General features: G+C 44.8%; 1 protein-coding gene across 9 annotated transcripts in view; it reads left to right on the plus strand.

Annotated features, from left to right (window-relative positions):
• Fhit (fragile histidine triad diadenosine triphosphatase) overlaps positions 1-20384 on the plus strand; it is a 1536882-nt gene that overhangs the window by 463690 nt on the left and 1052808 nt on the right. Inside the window, exon 1 of one of the 9 annotated variants that reach the window (XM_076544512.1) lies at positions 19474-19680. The exons of the other annotated variants lie outside the window; for them this stretch is intronic. Coding sequence (XP_076400627.1) covers positions 19660-19680 — 21 coding nt within the window. The 5' untranslated portion in view covers positions 19474-19659. Of the gene's footprint in view, positions 1-19473; positions 19681-20384 lie in introns of those variants that run through there. 9 annotated transcript variants of the gene reach the window in all.

Raw genomic sequence — 20384 nt, forward strand, 5'->3', positions numbered from 1 at the left:
ACTGCAGTTACCAACATGATGAGAAAGAGCCAGCAATTCGGAGCAGCAGCCACTGCTTCCATGGTCCCACCACTGTTTGTGGCTCGGCCCTGGCTCAAGCTTCTCCTGAGCAAGCCTCCTAGGCCGGCCTCAAACTCGGGATCCTCCTGCCTCTGCCTCCTTCAGTAAATCCTACTGGCGTGCGCCACCCCAACCGGCCTAGTGTAGCTCGGGCCTGAGCTGGGGCCTACAAGGCCACAGGCAAGCACTTTTTTTGTGAATTCGTACCACAAACGTTAGGAGCCAGATGTAGCAGGAATCTTAGAGAGTCTTATTAATAAAATCAAACCTGAGGCCAGTTACTGGGGTGAAATGCTGGATGGTCAAAGAGACAGAACAAGCCACAGCTAACCTCACCTGGCCAACTTCTCAGCTCATCCTGTTTCCTCAGACTGGAGGCCTCTGAGTCCTCATCCAGAATGGGTCTCAGCTGAATTGATGCTCAAAAGCCTGAATGCTTAACCAGGCCAAATGCTTAACTAGGCCAAATGCTTCTAGTTTCTGGTCCTCACGCCTTATGTATCTTTCTGCTTTCTGCCTCACTCCCTGAGATTAAAAGGCTGGCTTTCTGGTATTAAAGGCGTGAGTCACCATGCCTGGCTGTTTGCAATGTGGCCTTGAACTCATAGAGATCCAGATGGATCTCTGCCTCTGGAGTGTTAGGATTAAAGGTGTGAGTGCCACTATTTTCTAGCCTTTGTATCTAGTGGCTGTTCTGTCTCTGACCCCAGATAAGTTTGTTAGGGTGCACAATATTTTGGGGAACACAGTACCACCACACTTCACCATTTTCAAATCTCCCTAAGCCCTTTCACCAAACATGTAAACAAGTTCAATCTGAAAATTTTACAGTTTGTTGCAACGACATGGCCACAGCCCATGCTAATGTTCAATTATATAGTAGGGGGAGGTTTAGAAACCTCTGGGAAAATGTGAATTTAGACAGTTTCTGAAGGCATCTTGACAGAGCAGGTTTGTGGCAGGAGACAGCATCAAGCCTGCCACTGGCCTGCCATTGTGAGGCGTTAATTAAACTTGTAACAAGCCGCCACAGCTGTTCCCCATGGTTGTAGCCCTGCTGCTATAATCTAGTTCCCAAGTGAATAGACCAGAAAGCCGAAGGGTGAATAGTTTAACAAAAGGGAATCAGATGATTATCTTGTAAACTAGAGGAGCGATGGTATCACAGCTTAATTAGATGGCTGGATAAGACATTCAGGCTGAGCTCAGGCCTTAAAGCAGTTGCCTGGTTGTTTACAAGATGTCGAATTGGTTTGATTTATGAGAAAAAAAAGAAAAAGTACCAAATGGTCACAGGGATCTGAGATAAAACCCAGGGAAAACAGAGATGCTTCAGTGGCTCATAGTGGTTGTTAGAGAGCAGACACTAGGGAGAAAGACTTTAATACGGGGACGACGGGGACGAATGGAATGAACAAGGAGCGCTTCATTAGTAGTCGGGAAAATTGCATTGACAGGTATCAAACGCGCACATGGTCAGGAGGAAGAAGTCTAGGGAAATGTTGAAACTTAATTGGACACAGAGCTAGAGAGGGCACTAATAAATAGATATTCTTGGCTTTGACCTTGGGTTAATTACCAGGTTTTGACTTGTCTTTGATTTTAACCATCATGATACAGATTAAAACTGTTCACTTCTCTTTGCTGAAATGTTGAATAAACTTTAACCCCATTAGTCTGAATTTTCCTAACCAACTTCATATATAACTTTGTTTCTCCATGCATATATGTGTATATATGCACATGCATGTTTTTGTGTATGCAGGTCCATGTGTGCACCTTTGCGTGGAGCTTGGAGCACAGCCTCTGGTGTCCTCCTCAGGAACACTGTCTACCTCCTCTGAAACAGGGTCTGTCATTGGCCTGGAGCTCACCAGTGTAGGCTAGACTCCCTGGCCAGCAAACCCCAGGACAATTTCTGATTCCCATTTCCCCATTCTTGGGATCTCTAGCATGTAGAACCACACCTGGCAGTGTCACGTGGCTTTGAGGATCAAACTCATATCTCCCTCATGCTTGCAAGGCAAGTGCCTTACGATGGAGTCCTCCTCTGATTACACTTCAAGGGCATCAACATAAAGAAATAAATAGTGAAGATGAGAGGAACATGGTACCATTACTTCCTCATCAGAGCATGTAGCTTCTCTCTTGGTGATGATCTAAAACGTTCTTGGTGTTTTATTAACCCCGGGCCTGTGTACTCATGGGGGCTGGTCACTGCACGGCCCACAGATAGAATGGCCTGGAACAGAAATCTTCATAAATTGAGGCCTGCCACCTGTGTTCTCTCCCTTCCCACCAGTGGGAAGCATGTCACAGACTCATTGCTAATCTGCTGTGGCTAGAGTGGGCAGACCTGTGAGCTTCCTGCAGGAGAAAGCCAAAATCATGGGTGCAGATTTTCAGCTTTGTGACACCTTGCTTTAATGCAAAACTGAAAAGGAAATGTAATTAAAAAAACAAAAGCCAAAATGTTCAATCTGATAAAAAGAAACACTTTTGCATAAGAAATCAATCCTTAGCATTAAGGAAAACTGGAAGCAACAGCTAATGAGAAACTAAGTTTGTTTGGAATAGATGAGCCTAAGGGGGCACTATGGGAATGGGCACACTGGCTCGGAATCTCTTTAAAATTACTACATCAAAACTATGCTGATTCCCATCTACGAGGTGACTGTTGAAACAGCTTCCTCTAGCACTGTGTGTGTGTGTGTGTGTGTGTGTGTGTGTGTGTGTGTGTGTGTGTGTGTGTGCACATGCACAGTCCAGAAGAGGACGCCAAGCATCCTTCTCTGTCACATGCGACAGATCTCTTGCTGGACCTCGAGCTCACTGTTTTCCGGCTAACAGATGACTGTCCAGCAAGCCCTGGTAACTCTGTCTCCCACACACACTCTCCCCGCTGCAGAGGTTACAGGCATGTATGGCCAATCCTGGCTTCTGTATGGGTGCTGGAGTTCCCAAGTAGATCCACATGCTCCATCCACTGAGCCATCTCCTCAGCCCTCCTTGGGCACTTTTTAAGCAGTATTCCTTAGTGACCTAACATACTATATACTGGAAGCCAAGGAAGACACTGAACCTTCTTCTGGGGAGATGATCCCTTGATATCACTTGCTTGAGTTTTGTAGCTCTGGCCAACTTTGGGCATGGAAATAGAATGCTTTCATATGCAGACTGCTCATCCTGTTTTGCATGACTCCGGCAGGGCTTTTTTTTTTTTTTTTTTTTTTTTTTTAGTATATTTGTGGAGCTTCCTAAAAAGACCACAGTGCTATGCTCAGTGAAACTCAGGGGGAATAAAGAAAGAAAAAGAAGAGAAAGTAGGAGAGTAAAAATGATCACAGGAGACTGAGACAGACACACACACATTGCAGACAAAGCCTGGGGGGTCCTGGGCATGTTTCTCTTCAGAATGATGAAGAGTGAGGCTTTTGACTTACTCAGAGATGTTACCTGTTCACCCACAGCAAAGTATATTTCATCCAATTAGCAGGCCAGCCTTAGGCTAAGGAGGATAGTTGAGTTGGAAAAGCAATGCAGGTGGGATTCTGGAGCAAGAGCACACTTCATCCTTCCTGACGGCTTGGGGGGAAAGGTGCCCATTTGGAGGGTCCACAGAAAATTATTGCTGGATTAGAGTTTTCTCAGGAGAATAGCTGTGATGGTTAGGTTGTAAATGGCCCAAACAAGTTTTGCCTGGACATTGGACAAGGAAGCCGGAAGATGTGGTCAGGGGTATTAGTTAGTCACAAACAATAGAATGGGTTCTGACTTGTAAAAAGAACAAGGAAATTTATTAAAGGATGAGAGACATTTCAAGGGATCATAGGTAGGTAGTCCCTGAGAAACAGGCCTGAGGCTATGCTTCTGATAACAATGTCCAAAAACTGCAAGGCTAACTGGCCTGGTGAGAAAACAGCATCACTCCTGGGGGCCACTGAGGAGAACAAAACATCCCAGGTACCAGCAGAAGCAGGACAGAAACAGAAAGACATCCTTACTAAGCCTAAGTTTCCTTCCTTCCTTCCTTCTTTCCTCCCTCTCCCTCCCTCCCTCCCTCTGCCACAGCCTCGCTGATTCTCATCTAGATCTTTTTGCGTCTCTCTTCTTTTCATTCTGCCAGACACTTTCGTCACCATCTAATCATTGAGCATGCACACTACACATGCCAGATTTTATTAATCATCTGCTTCTCTGCTGACATCTTATGTGCCTCGCCCTCTTCCTGTATATACAACAATGTCTCTTATCTATATAAATGGGATTGGGGCCACTGAGCTTTCAGCCACAGAGCCTAGTTTAGAATCATTTCACCAAGTGCATGGTCAGAGACCTCAATTCCTCAATAAGGGATCTTAAAACAGGTCCTATTATTCACTTTCCTTCACCATGACAGAATACCTGGAATGAACAACTTATAGGGAGAAAAGACTTACTTTGGTTTATAAACTGTTGAGGTCCCAGACAGCCCATGACCGCTGTTGTCTTTGGGCATCTAGCAGGCAGGCTCCCAAAGCAGCTGGAGGAAAGGATGTGCTCACAGAGGGGCCTCTGGGTCCTAGAGTCCCCTTGGAAGGATCCTAGTGTCCTGACTTCCTTCTAGTAGGTGCCACATCTTAAAGGTTCTCTGCCTCCCAGGGGCATTGTGGCTTTACTTTGCCATCAGTCCATTAGCACACAGGCCTTTGGGCGACAGTAAAGATCCAAATGGTACCAAGATCCTATCTTCTATAATTGTTGTCATGATTAAATAAATATTGCGAGTAAGACCATAGGCTACCTAATAGAGACAACACCCTCACCATGTGGTCATTGTGGCATTTTCCTTATTCTGTTTGCTTTATAAATTGTAGAGGAGACAGATACAACCTTCACTGAGACAACACACACATTTACTTCATTTTTAGATGAAATACTATTGTTACATGAAAACTATTGAAACATGAAAACACTTCCATTATCTCTTTTTAAATCTTTTTTCTTTTTGAATTAATTTTCTTTTATTATTATTAAAACAATTTATTTCAATCATATTCTTTCCTCTTTCCCAACTCCTCCCTCATCTCCCTAACTCAACATAATGTTATTTCACTCTCTCTCTATCTTAAAATCAAATCAAATAAAACAAAAAGTAAAATAAATAAAAACCAAAAAAAGAGAGAAAATACCAAATCAAACCAGAATAAATAGTGTACAAAACATCAGTCTCTTTTGTGTTGGCCAACTCTTTCTGGTCCTGAGGGCTGCCTTAGATTGCTGTTGATATACCCAGTAAGACTCCATTGGAGAAAACTGATCTTCCCTTTCCTAGCAGGTATCTGTTACAAATAGCTCCTTGGTTAAGGATGGGCCTTGGTGTCCACTTTCTCTCTGTGCTGAGATTTTGTCTGGTTTGTACCTGTGTAGGGCTTCTGTGTTCTGTCCCAGTCTCTAGGTATCCACCCTGTTTGATCTTAAAATGCCAAACAGCCATCTATTAAGGAAAAGACAAAGTATTGTTGAATCAGCATTTACAGACTCACTCCAAGATACATGTTTTGTAAGGCAAGGGAGTTAGAAAAATTGAGAAATGCAAAAAGTACAGCAAAGAGGTGGAGCTGGAGTTATCTCCAGTCCCACCTGGGCCAGCAGACACTCAGACTCAAATAAACACAGACACTTATATTATTTTAACTGTTTGGCCCAATGGCTCAGGCTTCTTGTTCTCTAGTTCTTATATCTTAAATTAACCCATTTCTATTAATCTATAAGTTGCCCTGTGGCTAGTGGCTCACCAGTATCTTAACATCTGCTTCTCATTGTGGTGGCAGGGTGGTGGCTGGGAGGTGGCTGGGAGGTGGCTGGGAGGTGGCTGGGTGGTGGCTGGCATCTTCTCCTGATTCAGCCTTCCTCTATCCCAGAATTCTCCTCTATCTTTGTCCGGCCTATACTTCCTGCCTGGCTACTGACTAATCAGCACTTTATTTATTAACCAATCAGAGCAACACATCCGCAGCATAGTGAATATCCCACAGCAAAGAGGTTTATTTAACTGAGGAGTACAATGAACATGAGAAATATCCAAAAGAATCTTGAACATGTGAAATTTTTAACAGTATTCAGGCTATGGAAATTTTTCATGAAATTCCCTTGTGTTCCAAAGAACATTTTGAGAAACTGCATTAACCTTACCTCTGTGAGAGCTATGATATTAGCCGCATAATTTCTTTCTACTATTTGACTCAGTACCAGGTTGTCTTAGTTGGGGTTACCACTGCTGTGATGAAACATCATGACCAAAAGCAAGCTGGGGAAGGGTTTATTTGGCTTACCCTTCCACATGATAGTCCATCACTGAAGGAAGTCAGGATAGGAAGACAAGGCAGGAACTTGGAGGTAGGAGCTGGTGCAGAGGCCATGAAGGAGGTGTGCTGCTTCTCAGCTTGCTCCCCATGGCTTGTGCAGCCTGCTTTCTTAGAGAATCCAGCACTACCAGCTCAGAGGTGGCCCCTCCCACAATGGGCTGGGTCCTCCCACATTAATCACTAATTAAAAAATGTTATACAGGCCTGTCAGAAGCCCTGTCTTATAGAGCCATCTTCTCAACTGAGGCTTCCTCCTCTCAGATAACTCTAGCTTGTGTCAAGTTGACATAAAACTAGGCAGCACACTTGTGCATGGTAACATCCATGAACATAATCACAAGGAGAGGGGAAAGATCCTTTTTTAACCCTAGTTCATTTCATCACATCAATGTGGGAAGACCATGACTTCTAGCACCATCCTTGCCTTTGAATCCCAGGTCTACCATTTACAAAGTGCTCAATACTAGTGTCTACATTTCTTTGAGACAATAGAAATTTAAGGGGAAAGTTTCTGTTAATGAGTTACAGAATTGAATTATTGCTATATGAATATCCATGATCTTTAACATTTCCCTAGTCTTTGTGCTTCTTAGTTACATTTCCAAGCCCCCTTAAAACCAAAGGGAGCAGGAAGAACAGCAGAGTCAGGAGGCTGGGCTGAAGTATGTGGTACAGATGTGAGAACTGAAGAGGATGAGTAAGGCAGGCTCTCAGCTCTGACATTAGGAGGAGCATCTTTGTGAACCAGCTGTCAGCCATGTCAAGAATGTTCAAGAAGGCAGCTGTGAGATGAGGGTCATTTCGTGATGTTTTATTTCCACTGAGCACGAAGTCCCTCCTTTCATGTTTTCGCTCATTTTTGTCCCTCTAAGTTAGATTTGTGGAGAACATTCTGAATCCTGGATTATTCGCACTCTGTGTGACAGGGCAAATTTTTAGTGAAAAGTATATTTGTTTAACATTCTTTCTTTACTTTCTCTTGAATTTTTCCTAGTGTTCTCTCACTTTGCAGCCAGAACAGGCAGGCCCCAGATGTTTTAGATGAAATTTGCCTTTCTGTCTTTAATACTGATACTCACTTTCATTTGGCAGACACAGGTTGAGTGTCTGCAATGTATGGCAAGCTCCTTCTTGAAAAGGTGACCAGTCTCCTGGGGTTGATACTTCCCAAACCACCTTTTGCTAATGTTACAGAGGAAACACACTTGGCTCTTCCTCTTGGGTTTCAGAGACTAGCTTTTAGTGCTCCTCTTGTTCAGAGGGAGGCCACCTGTGCCTGTTCTGACAGCATGGTCAAAAGCAGCTATATTTCAGTTTCCTGGAAATGGCTGCTGACAGACAGCCAGTCCTGTCTCTGGGATCAGATCTGGCAGCCCTTTCTTTTGCCTTAAGATACCCCCAACTTGTCCAACCAACTGAAGAAAGTTACCTTCCACTATGCTGTGACCAGTGCCACTGTGGCAGGAAAATGCCAACTGGCCTAGTTCACAAAAGGCAAATGTTTCAGTTCAAATCCTGGCTTTGCTGCTGAATCCACAGTGAAGCATCTTGCCTCAAGACATTCTTTGTTTTTTTGTTTTTTGTTTGACTACGACAATAATCTTCATTACTGGTAACTCCCTTCTCTTCACTTATTAACACCATATCAAACAGTAAAATATGCATTGTTTTCATCAAAATAAAATGTACTTCATATCCTGAAGTTTAGAAATAATTGTATAAAGACAAAGATGGACCTTTTGCCTCTGGTCTTTCTTGGCTATTCTTCTTGGCCACTGTGGTGTGCCTTGTCACCTGCAGCCCACTCTCTAAAGCCAATGTTAATGCAGTCCACTAGCATACCCACAGCTCCATTTCATGATGAACTTGACCCCCTAGGTGCCATTTCTGAAAGACAACCTCGTGTTTTTCTCTATCCTTTACTGGGCTGTATAAAATGTTTTGGAAGATGCAGTTACCGTAGACTGCGTATGTGTGCCTGTCTGTTTCCAAGCATGTGTATGCATGGCCATTTTCCTACCCTGATAGGATAGTTTCATGCTGAGGGACTGGTATCACACTTCATCAACTCCAGCCCTCAGGAGTGGTGGGACTGATAAGTGAGGGAGTACAGCATGATGAAAAGCAGTGAGTGGGAAGTCAGGACATGGGCTTTCCAGTCCCCATAAACATTAGTCTGCTGTGTGACCTTGGACAACTTACTTACCCTCTCAAGAGCTCAGTTCCTTCACCTGTGAAATGGAATTAGTAGTACCTGCCCTTCTTAGCTTAAAGGCTTACAAAGAAAGAAAATGTGACCATGGGATATAGGCAGTTTCAATGGATGAACCAGGGTTAACTTAAGGGGATTTCGGGGGACCTAACAGGGATATCTCCATCTGAAGTGAAGGACAGATGGTAGCAGGAATAGATAACATAGTACAGGTTTCCACTTCAGATACTGTTCTGGACAAGATAATCTGGACATATCTATATGCTGAGCAGTGGCAATATGCTGTTTTACCCACACAAATATTGCTGATCATCTAGCACTTGTGTGTTAGCAAATGTGTTGATGGAGAACATAGCTAATCACATGTTGTTCTGGTGGTTAAATGCACAGCCTTTGGAATCATTCAGACCCAAGCTTGATTTCTGACTGTGTGCTTTAGAGCAAGTTATTTATGTTCTCTAGTCTATAATTTTGTCATCTACAAAATTTGAACTGTTAAAGTTTGGATGTCAAATGTTCCCCACAGGCTTCTGTGATTGAACCCATGTGGTTCCCATGAAGTGATGCTGTTTTATGAGGTTTCAGATTATTTACAAAATTGGGCCCCTAGGGAGTTGTGATTCCACCTGGTTTAATTCCAAGGTGTCTGCTTCTTGATCCCATGCCTCAAGTTTCTTCTACTGCAGACCCACTCATTCCAACAGTCATGCCTTTCTTGTCATGATGGACTGTTCCCTTAGAAATTTGATCCAGAATAAACCTTTCATTCCTTTAAGGTTGTTTATGTCTAGCATTTTATCACAACAGTAAGTCACCAATTCAGGTCCCAGAGAGGCACTTCCACCCACAAGACAGAGATAACACACTGCATTGCATTGCCCAGCTGGGCGCAGGGGCACACTAGTAATCCCAGAGTTTCGGGGTATCCACCAGAGACCACTCTGACACAGGCTCAGGCCAACTGAAATTCTGTATTAGCTGGGCCCGAGTGCAGTTCCGGGCCTTTCTCAGGATGAGCTTTTAAGCACAAAACCCACACCCTGGGTTGACACACCTCAGTTATTGAGAAGAGTGATCCAGAAACAGAACTACAGAAGCCAAAAGGCAAGCTTAGTACATTCAGGACCTTCATCTTTCTCCAAACTATGGACTTTGATGGATTAGGTCTTTAGTCTCCTTTCAGCAGGTGTTGTGGCCTGTGTGCTGGGTTCCAGGGCCTGAGAGGTACTTCCATCATGGTGTCATGGTCTGGGGGCCTGTTACATCAGTAGCTGGGGAGGTCAGGCAGAAGGACCCAGAGCTTAGCAATGTGAGATGGGTTTATACAGCAATATCCCATTTAAAGAAATAGAGCTTGTTTTTTGCTCTGCCTGGTACATACCTCAATAAACATGGGTTCTAGGTAGACAGCAGCAGCTCTGGATCCAGGCAACCGAGTGTTTTCTTGTGCTTTTCTGAACTTTCAAAAACTCAGTAATTCCTTTCAGTGGTCAGATTTAAAGAAAACTGTTATCTTAAATGAATACAACCATAATAGAAAAATAATTATCGCTGAAGAATTATGGCAAAGCTTTGTGTCCTTGTTATATGGTGGCTCTGTGATCTCTCATGATGATTGGGTTACCTAACATCAATAGCACTTTTACACAGGTAGCCTCATCCAGCTTTTTTGACAGGCTGTGCAAACAGTATTACTCTTATTCTCATTTTACAGATCTGGAGGCTGAGGGTCCCAAAGGCATGGGCAGTTATCCAGCAAATGGTAGAAGATCTTGGGTGTGCCTCGGAGGATGGCATTCAGCTGCAGTGAACAGAAATCCAGTCAGAGCCACATAGTACAATCAGGTTCTCCAGAGAAACCCAACAGTTAGGAGAGATGGAGATGGGAGAGGGAAGAGGGCTTAAGAAATTCACTGTGTAGAGGATCGAAAGGCCTGGCAGGGCAGCAGGATGGAGACCAGGAAGCTCAGGTGCCTATCTACTTAGACAGTTCCCTTGTATATGGAGTCAGCCTTTAGTATGTAGGGAAAAGGTCCACTAACATGAAGAAGTAGTTAGGCTTATATGGCCTCCACACTTAACAGTTGGTTTCATTTCAAAAACAAGACAAAAATGTTAACAGCATCACCCAGACAGGACTGACTAAATATCTGGATACCACAGCCTAGGTACGTTCATATAAAAGCAGCCATCACAGGTCATCTAGGCATGCTGATGCAGTATTAACCAGCACACGTCCAAAGGAGACTTTATCGTTCTCAAGAGATTTTAACAAGTGAAAGTCTCCAGCAGGACCAGTTCCTTCCATCACTGCTGTTTTACCCCTTGTCCTTCTCCGGCCTCCCATCCTCACAGTCACAAGATGGAACACTCATCCTCTGGCCTCCACAGACATTCCCGGAAGGTGAATGGGCAAATGGAAAAAGAAACTATCAACTCTATGTTGGCTGAGTCTTTCCTGTTCCATAAAAGGGTTTGGAAGCCTCATCTAGCAATTTCTTTTGGGTCTTACTGCTCAGTACCTTTTTAATCATGCCTAGATGCACAGAAGTCTGGAAAGCCTAGTACGTTTGCAAAGGCCACTGCAAAAGACGCAGGGGGCCCCGTGAGGGATTAAAACTGCTCACCACAAACACGAGGAGGGCATCTGCCCTCAAATGGACTTCCTTATGTAGTAATCACTTTAGACATGTTTTTATCCTGAGATTCATGAGAGAAAAAACAGTTCCACAATTTTGAGCCAAATTTGAAGCCATCTTTACTTAAATTCTGGCCAGGGTGAGTGGCTCTGGCCAGGACAGAAGGCAAAACCACAGGGCCATCCTATAACCCATCAGGTCCAATCAGGGGCAAGCTTACATCCTGAAGGGTTCCCTGCCCACGTACCTCCTGCCCACATGTGATTACGCACATCTGGTGCAGATGGGTCAAACTAGCCCAGGACAAACAGAAGCTTATTCTTAACTGTCTTAACTGCAATCAGAACCCTTAACCTACAGGTACATTTTCCCACTTTGGTCTTACGTTAACTTGAAAGATGGATTGTTCTTGTTCCTCTTTTGGTCTCACAGTGTGCCTCTAGGACTAATAAGAAACTCCTTTAGATTTGAACTGGGGGTGTCATTCAGAGGTAGAGCTCTTGCCTACTACGCACCAAGCCCCAGAGACTAAAATGAATGAATCAATTAACAAGAAAATAAATAAATAAATAAAATTACCTTCAACTTGAGGGAAACCAGTGGAAGGCTAAGGTGAAATGTAGCAGACAGTACCCTCTCTTGTTGGTCTCAGTCCAAGAAGAGAGATTTCTTTCTTCAACTCGTGCAGACAGAAATGCAGAAAGAAAGATACAAGACAGGGAGGGAGGGCGGGGCAGGAGGAACAGAAGGAGGAAAGAAGGGAGAGAGGGAGGAAAGTTCAGCCCTGGTGTCTCAGTCACCGTGAAGAGACATCATGACCAAGGCAACTCTTACAAAAGAAGACATCTAGTTGGGGGCTTACTTACAGTTCACGATTATCATGGCAGGAAGCTGACAGGCATGGTGCTGAAGCTGTAGCTGAGAGCATTACATCCTGATCTGCAGGCAGCAGGCTGAGAGAGAAAGTGAGAGACCTGGGCTTTTGAAACCTCAGAAGCCACCTGCAGTGACACATCTCCTCTACCAAGGCCATACCCAATTCTCTCCAAAAGGTTCATCAACTGGAGATTAAGCATGCAAATATAAGAGCCCATGGGGGCATTCTCATTCAAGACATCACACAAGGTGTGAGGAGTAGGAGGCACCAGCGTTACTAAACGTTTATGTAGCTGATACATATCAAATGGGTTTTTCCAAACTTGTTTGCATTATTTAATATGTTTTGGGTGGAGGGCATGAATACAGTTCTCTTCCTGACCATGGTCACTCACAAACCCAGAAAGGGAGGTGGGTGGGAGGGGAGGGGAGAGGAGGGGAAACTAAAGACAGAATAACCGGGAAAATGGTGATTGGAGAGTCCTGGAAAGTCCATGTTGATACCTGCCTTGTTTTTAACAATCAGGCGGGCATTTGGAAGGTCTTTACAGTCACAAGTAAATATTTCAAAAGCTACTTAGTGAAAATCATTCGTAAGTCGAATAAGAACTATATCATTATTATTGTTTTTGACATGTAGCCAGAGTGAGTAGTGTCCATTTTTAAGTTTTGCTCAAGAAGAAGCAAAGAAAGAAAATAACATTTTATCCACTGGCTTCCTCAGACACACATGCACAGAAGCACACGTCCCTGCAAGTCTCTGGCATCAGTGTGTGTCTCTGTGTTTCCCTGTATTCATTTCATATTCCTGCCTCAATATCACTGTGAAATGACTTTGTTGTATAATTTCCATGTAGCTCTTTTAGCATTTTTTGCAATTCTAATTCTCGCTGGTTATTGCATTACAAAAGGATGGAGGGAAGGTGGATTTGCATGTGGGATGTTTTAAATTTTAACTCCAGGGGTCATTTGGCTTCACCCCCACCCCCAGTTCTACGAGGAGCTGGGCTTTTACAGACCAGAAATAATTTACAAAAGAGCTTTTAAAGGTGGGGTTTCAGATCTGTTTTTTACATTTCTGAGCCTCAAATGCCAAATGAGAAAGAATCTAAACTCAAGACCATTTCCATACATTTGAATGTTGTGTTGTTTCTCTCCCTCCTGTCTGGGGCTGCAGGGACACCCACATTTCCTTGAGCTTGCCTTGCCTGCAGTCATGGCCACCACCTTCTCTGTACTCGTGTTGGAACAGATTCCTTCCGTGGTCACTGGGGATGACCATTGCCCAGTGTGAACCTTTGGCCTTCCCCTGCCCCCCTCTGGAAGTGCCCATGCAGCCTGTACTTCCCTTACATGGATAGCCAAGTTTTCTATTGCCTTAGATTAAAATTAGTCATTTATGAATTTCCACCAAAAGCCAATTTAGGTCCAAAATGCTGCCCAGTGATCTTTCCTCCATGGGGATTCCTTATTCTCTTCCATGCTCCATGATGATTCCGATTTCTTCCTACTCAGCTAGTCAACAGCTACTCACTGTTTCTTACCTTGTGAATGACTTCACTTCTGGCTTTGCAGGGGGGAAAAAGGTAGGCAGGGGCCTAGCTGCAAGCTCTCCCCTGCCTCTGTGACAGGGACCCAACTTCTGTGGCTCCCTGGCCCCATCCCCTCTGCTTTCTAGAAGATACTGTTACTGTACCAGATGGGCTCCAGATGTGGTTATGTGTGGTAGCTTATAACATGGTAGAATACGGGGGGGGGGGGGGGGAGACAGAGACAGAGAAGGAGAGAGAGGGATAGACAGGATTGAGAGGAGAGAGACATACAGAGAGAGGGAGAGAGAAAAGAGAGAGAAAGGAGAGAGGGAGAGACACAGAGAGAGAGAGTGACAGAAAGGAGGGAAAGAGGAGACACACACACACACACACACACACAGAGACAGAGACAGAGACAGAGACAGAGACAGAGTCCTCATTCTCTCCATCTGCTTTCTGCCCACAGATGCTCACCTGGGTCAGTGACTCTTACCAAGTCCGTTTTCTCCAGGTTCGATTCCCACAGGATCTAGCAACAATGCTAACAGTGCCCGCTGATCACCGTCTTCCTTGGCTCACCCTTCCCTCTGGCTTTAGGAGCACCACCTCCCAGTTTCTTCCTGCCATCCTGGCCAGTCCTTTTCAGTTCCTCTTACCAACATGCCAGCCACAGTGACTCAGTTTCCATCCTCAGAACTGATCTTTTCTTTTTCCTCACTCCCCAAACATTCTCATCCATTTCTCAGAGCTGAACACTGATGTTTCTCCAATCTCCCCTCAGGCTCAGACCTCAGTCTCTCAGCTCTTGAATCTGATTTATATATCCAGGGCCTACTAGGGTCTCCTTTGATATATTAATGTCTCAGTAATGGGAAGCTACCACTCTGGTCCAGTTTTTCTTGTTTTCTTCCTCGCCATTTGCATCATTGTAGTAGTTAAATTTTCTGCTACCGTAACCAGATAGAATCAGGTTTTAAAAGGTGGTTGTATGGTTTATGGTTTCTATGGTTTCTTCATGGCATGGGCCTGTGACATCATGGTAGTGGAGAGCACATCTTAGAGATGAGTCACCTGAGCTGAAATGTGAATGAGGAAAGGTGGGAGGAGAAGAGGCTGGGGTCCCACAGCCCCCTCAGGGCTCCCCAATGACCCAAGCCCTCTCACTAGATTCTGTATCTTAAGGTCTCTGGAACCTCCCCACACAATCATGGGCTGGGCATGAGCACTTCAACTTCTTTAGGGGGCATTTACCATCCAAACTGTAGCAAACATACCAGCCACCCTGATGACCTTCTTAAAACGACCCAGGTGACTACTCTGCTTGGAACGCTAGGGCGTCTTGTCTCAAAATAGAATGTAGAGCTGTGCAGATGCTGAAGGTCTCCTCCCCATTTCCTCTGAGCGCAGAAGCTACCCAGTGCCCTCAGGTTTTCTTCTCAGGCCTTTTATTGTTACTGGGAAGTCTCAAAGCTCCTGCTTTCACTTCTCCTCCTCCTGCCTGTCACCATGCCTTGCTCCTCTGCTCCTGTCCCCCTGGTCCAAGTCTACAGAACAAACAAAGGCTTTCTCTTTCACGTGCCATTTATCTGTTTAGGTAAGTCTGTAAAATACTGTTGACTTAGTTTCCCATCCTCTGAGAATGTAACATTTAATTGGGGATAACTTACAGTTTCAGAGGTTTAGTCCATTATTATCATGGTGAGACATGATAACTTGCAGGCAGACATGGTGCTGAAGAAGGAGCTGAGAGTTCTATATCTTGATCCACAGGCAGCAGGAGTCTGCTGGGCGTAGCTCAGCATAGGAGACCTCAACGCCTGCCCCCACAGTGATACACTTCCTCCAACAAGGCTACCCCTACTCCTGCAAGGCCACACCTCCTAATAGTGCCACTCCATATGGGCCACATACTCCCACATATGAGTCTATGGGAGCCATACCTACTCAAACCACCATACTGTACAAGTAGCGGGCACTCAATGGTCATTGATTGAAGAGATGAATGACTGACAGATACCTAAGTATGTAAGCTTAGGCTATAGACACATACAGCAGATGGCAGTGACTTCTTATTTTCTGAGTCTTCAACCCATCATTTGGCTTTTTATAGCTTTGGTCAATTTGTAGTGTTGGCTGTCTGCAAATGATACAGGAATGTGAACTCTTTTGGGTTTATGACTGCCAAATCATAAGCAAGAAGCCTTTGCAGAAGAAATTAGTTAAGGATCAGAGTCCATGAACTCTTCAATATTAAACTTTTCTTCTTCCTTTCCATACCACAGGAAACAGATGGCATACACAAATTGAGTAATTTAATTGGAGTTTAATAAAGATATTGTTTTCAAAATCTCAAGGCACTGCATAGTACCTGGAGGCTGGTAGCAACCTTCCATGAGCTTCCTCAAGGCCTAATGGTGAATAAGGAGGGAAAGTTATTAGAATCTTTGGAAAAGCCTTGGGGAAAGCCTCCTGGATGAGACCATGTGATGGGGGCCACCTACCATGACCTTGCTATAAAAGTTCCAATCGTTGGGTGCTAAGTCTTCAAGAGCCTGGTTAGAGGCTGTATTGAGTGTTCCTCCTTCTAACTTTCCACAGTATGAACAGGACTAGAGGCAGGGAGTTCTGGGTTGAAAAAGTGTCAGTCAGTCTCTGAGGCAGATGCAGGTTCGGAAAGGTTGGAAAGTGGGGCTGGAGGGCAAATGGCAGGTGTCCTGCACAACAGCCAAGCACCTTCTCCCATACTGCAATAAGTGTCCCTTGCTTCTCCACTCATCCTCCTCTTGTCCAGCAAACAGTAGCCAAAATGAACCATCAACCGGTTGGAGGGGCTCCCTGCTCCAGGGTCAAACCATTCCACAGTTGCCTGCCACACATGAAATAAAATCCATACCTGTGCTACAGAGGTCTGGCCAGCTCACATCTGCTGCTGAACGACCCTTCCTAGCCCTCGTTGGCTTGCTATGCCCACTCACAGCGGCTTGTACTTCCCAGGAAGGATGACGTTCATTGCATTGACAGTTTTTGGAGACTCGTGTCCTGTGCAGAATACTGGCTCTTGAATTCTTTCCCAGCCTGTTTGCTTCTCCAGTGCTATCGCCAACCATTTACCCCTCTCCCTCTCAGGGACCCTCCTCATCTTCCTTGTCTAGAGTGAGTTTTCCAGTTCGTTCATATTCTGTGCCAGGGAACGCTTGCTTTAGGTCCCCTCCGCCTCTGTAGTTTTGTTGAGTCTATCTTTAAGCAAAGCAAAGTCAGCATCTCTGCTCCTCTGCTGGGTCCTCTCTGCCAGTCCCTTCTCCTAGGCTCAGAGTACAGAACAATTTCTGAGGCCCAGGGGGATCCTCAATAGGTATCTAGTGACTTGAGTGAATGCACATTGTTGTCAACAATAATGTTCTGTCCCTTATACACTAACTTAAATAATAAAAATAAGTGTCAATAAGATATTTTAAATACAGATGGATGTTTAGACCTTCTGGTATTTGGGAATCTCAAGCATATTAGTGAGAACTTAATGTATCATTGGATATGTTATTAAGGACAGGGGTGATTTTCCCATGTCTTTGGTAGATTGTTTTCTGCAATTGACCTTCTGTGTCTGATTTTGACAAAAATTAAGCTGAGAACTGTAGCTTGAGTTTTCCTGCCTGGCCCACATTCAGGACAAATCTCTCCCACCCACCAGTCCCACAGCCACTCAGACCCAACCAAGTAAACACAGAGACTTATTTTGCTTACAGACTGTATGGCTGTGGCAGGTTTCTTGCTACCTGTTCTTATATCTTAAATTAATCCATTTCTATAAATCTATACCTTGCCACTGGCATCTTTACATGCTGCTTGTCATGGTGGTGGCTGGCAGTGTCTCTCCCACTCAGCCTTCCACTTCCCAGAATTCTCCTCTCTGTTAGTCCCGCCTATACTTCCTGCCTGGCCACTGGCCAATCAGTGTTTTATTTATACAGAACGATATCCACAGCACTTGCCCCCCCCTTTTTTTTTTCTCAAAAAGGAAGGTTTTAACCTTAACATATTAAATTACATATAATTTGGGAATTTGTACGTAGCTTTTCTTACTACTTCCTGCTGGAGGCGGGCGCTGTATCTTATGGGGACACAAAGAAAATTTTAGGATTATGGAGTAGTCCGGGAGGATGTATCGTCTGAGCCAGTTGTCTTTAAACCATTTTGGATGTTGGATCATCTGGGCCATGGTGTCATCGGAGACCTTTCAGGGGGTCTTGGCTGGTCAAACCTGATGTATCTTAATCTGGAACAAATCCATAGCCTCTGGCTTTCTGTGGAAACAAAAGCAGAGCCTCCTTTACAAAGCAACATATCCTTACATCCAAATTTTGAAGTCAAGGTACCTTTAAAATATACATTTTGGCATAACTCAACAGCTTTTGCAATCAAATGTTTTTCTTCAGTTACGAATATCAAAGAGAACATAATCCAGATTCTCTGTGTGGTAGCCATCTTTACATGGCTCATTTTTTATATTACCTTGAGCCTATTGCTTTAAACTGCAGCATTCTAAGACTGAAATGGCTATGTGGCTGCTGGCTCCGCCCACTTCAGCTTCCCAACATGGCAGTGGCACATTTTCTGCCAGCTCTGGGAGCCATCAACTCTCAGAAATAGTGGGCCTATGCTTCTATCAAAGCATCATGTAGCCCAGAAACCTCTTTGTTTTGTACTAGCAAAGGCTAAATCCACCACGCAGCTTAATGTGTCACTTGCAGAGGCCTCATTCCTGCCATACTGCAGGTCCAGCGCATACACCAGGAACCTGCCATAGTAGCTCAAACACGCAGGCTGCCACTAGCTTGAAAGAGACAACTAGGAACTGTTATTAGCTCCATTTTAGAATCTTTTTACTCAGGTTTTAAGTGGAAACTCTTGCCAACACCTTGGGCGCCATTTGTTGCTTTAAACTTTTACAAGGCTACAAGTTAACCTCTTGGGGCTATGGTCAGTCCCGCCTGAGGCCAAGCCAACCTGGGCCTGGGCTAGGGAGCCAACCGCCCAGGCGGGAAACTGGACCTGCCGCCAAGCCAAGTGGTTTTTAATGGATTCTTGTCACATTGGGCGCCAAATGTAGATGTAACCAACGGTCTTATTAAATAAGAAACACAGAACCAATGCAAAGAAGAAAGTCAAGAGATCAGAGCTAAGAGCCTTACCCGCCTGCTGCAGCTAGCCTCTTAAGCCAAGAGACCTCTCCGAAAGAGACCTACTTCCTGTCTGTTTGTCTTTATATAGACTTTCTGTTCTGCCTTCTCGTTGGTTGTAAAACCAACCACATGACTGCCTCGTCACTGTCTGTTAGCTGTATCCTTGAACACACAGAGATCTACCTAGCTCTGCCTACCAAGTGCTGGGATTAAAGGCGTGTGCCACCACCGCCTGGCTTTTGGTATCACTCTAATAGCTCTGACCTCCGGGCAATTTTATTTATTAACACACAATTAAAATCACATTTCAGTACAAATAAAATACCACCATAGAGAACTGAGTTGACGCCCAGTTCAGCTTTACAGCCCAGCATAGTTGAAGATGACCGTGGTGGTGACTAGTCTTGAGTTTTAGAATTAGAGAGACTTGACCAAACTCCTGTTAAGCACAAACTGAGTAGGTCAGTGGACAAATTACCCAGCTTTTTGGACTCTGATTCTTCTTACTTGTAAAGCCAAAGGTAATAATATCACGCACTTCCAAGAGTTGGTGTCCACACAGGGGGTGACTTCTGTTCTTGACATTCCCATCACAGCAGGCTGGAAGCCTCCCTCATACCTCTCTAGCTGCTGCTCATCTGTGTCCTTGCTGCAGTCTATTGCATAAGGGCTGTGTCTGGTTACTGGGAGTCTTGTGCAAGGCTCTGGCGTCACAGTTGCCTTTATGAAATTGAGCCCAGTCTCCAGCAGAAGCAAACTGGAGTTCAGTGACACACACCAATGGTCGGAGAGACTGGAATGTCTTAGTCCACAATGCTGGCTCTAGAGAGACAGGTGAGTTCTGGTTTTGTCCTCGGTGACTTTCTTTCAGTTGAGTTTCACTAGTAACACTTGGGGAACACATTCTCTCTGCCAGGCTTGTTCTTGCTTTCTTATTTTACGTGAATTAGGATTACGAAGTTTACAGAGAGGTCAGGTAGCTTTTGCTAAGATTTGATCAAAAATAGAATGCCTCAATAACAGTGTGGAAATTCATTTGATCTTATGTGTTTAATCTAGGAATACTGAATTTCTTTAAAAAAAGTTCTTGGACAATTTTATATATGTAAATAATGTGTTCTGATCACACTCACCCAGGCCTCTCATGTACCTCCCCTCCTGACAGAACAGTGCTCCTCCACCAGAACACTGCTCCTCCACCTCCCCTCCTCCTCCACCAGAACACTGCTCCTCCACCTCCCCTCCTCCTCCACCAGAACACTGCTCCTCCACCTCCCCTCCTCCTCCACCAGAACACTGCTCCTCCACCTCCCCTCCTCCTCCACCAGAACACTGCTCCTCCACCTCCCCTCCTCCTCCACCAGAACACTGCTCCTCCACCTCCCCTCCTCCTCCACCAGAACACTGCTCCTCCACCTCCCCTCCTCCTCCACCAGAACACTGCTCCTCCACCTCCCCTCCTGCCAGAACAGTGCTCCTCCACCAGAACACTGCTCCTCCACCAGAACACTGCTCCTCCACCTCCCCTCCTACCAGAA

This window comes from Peromyscus maniculatus, chromosome 9 (genome assembly GCF_049852395.1).
Source record: "Peromyscus maniculatus bairdii isolate BWxNUB_F1_BW_parent chromosome 9, HU_Pman_BW_mat_3.1, whole genome shotgun sequence".
Lineage (NCBI taxonomy): Eukaryota > Metazoa > Chordata > Mammalia > Rodentia > Cricetidae > Peromyscus > Peromyscus maniculatus.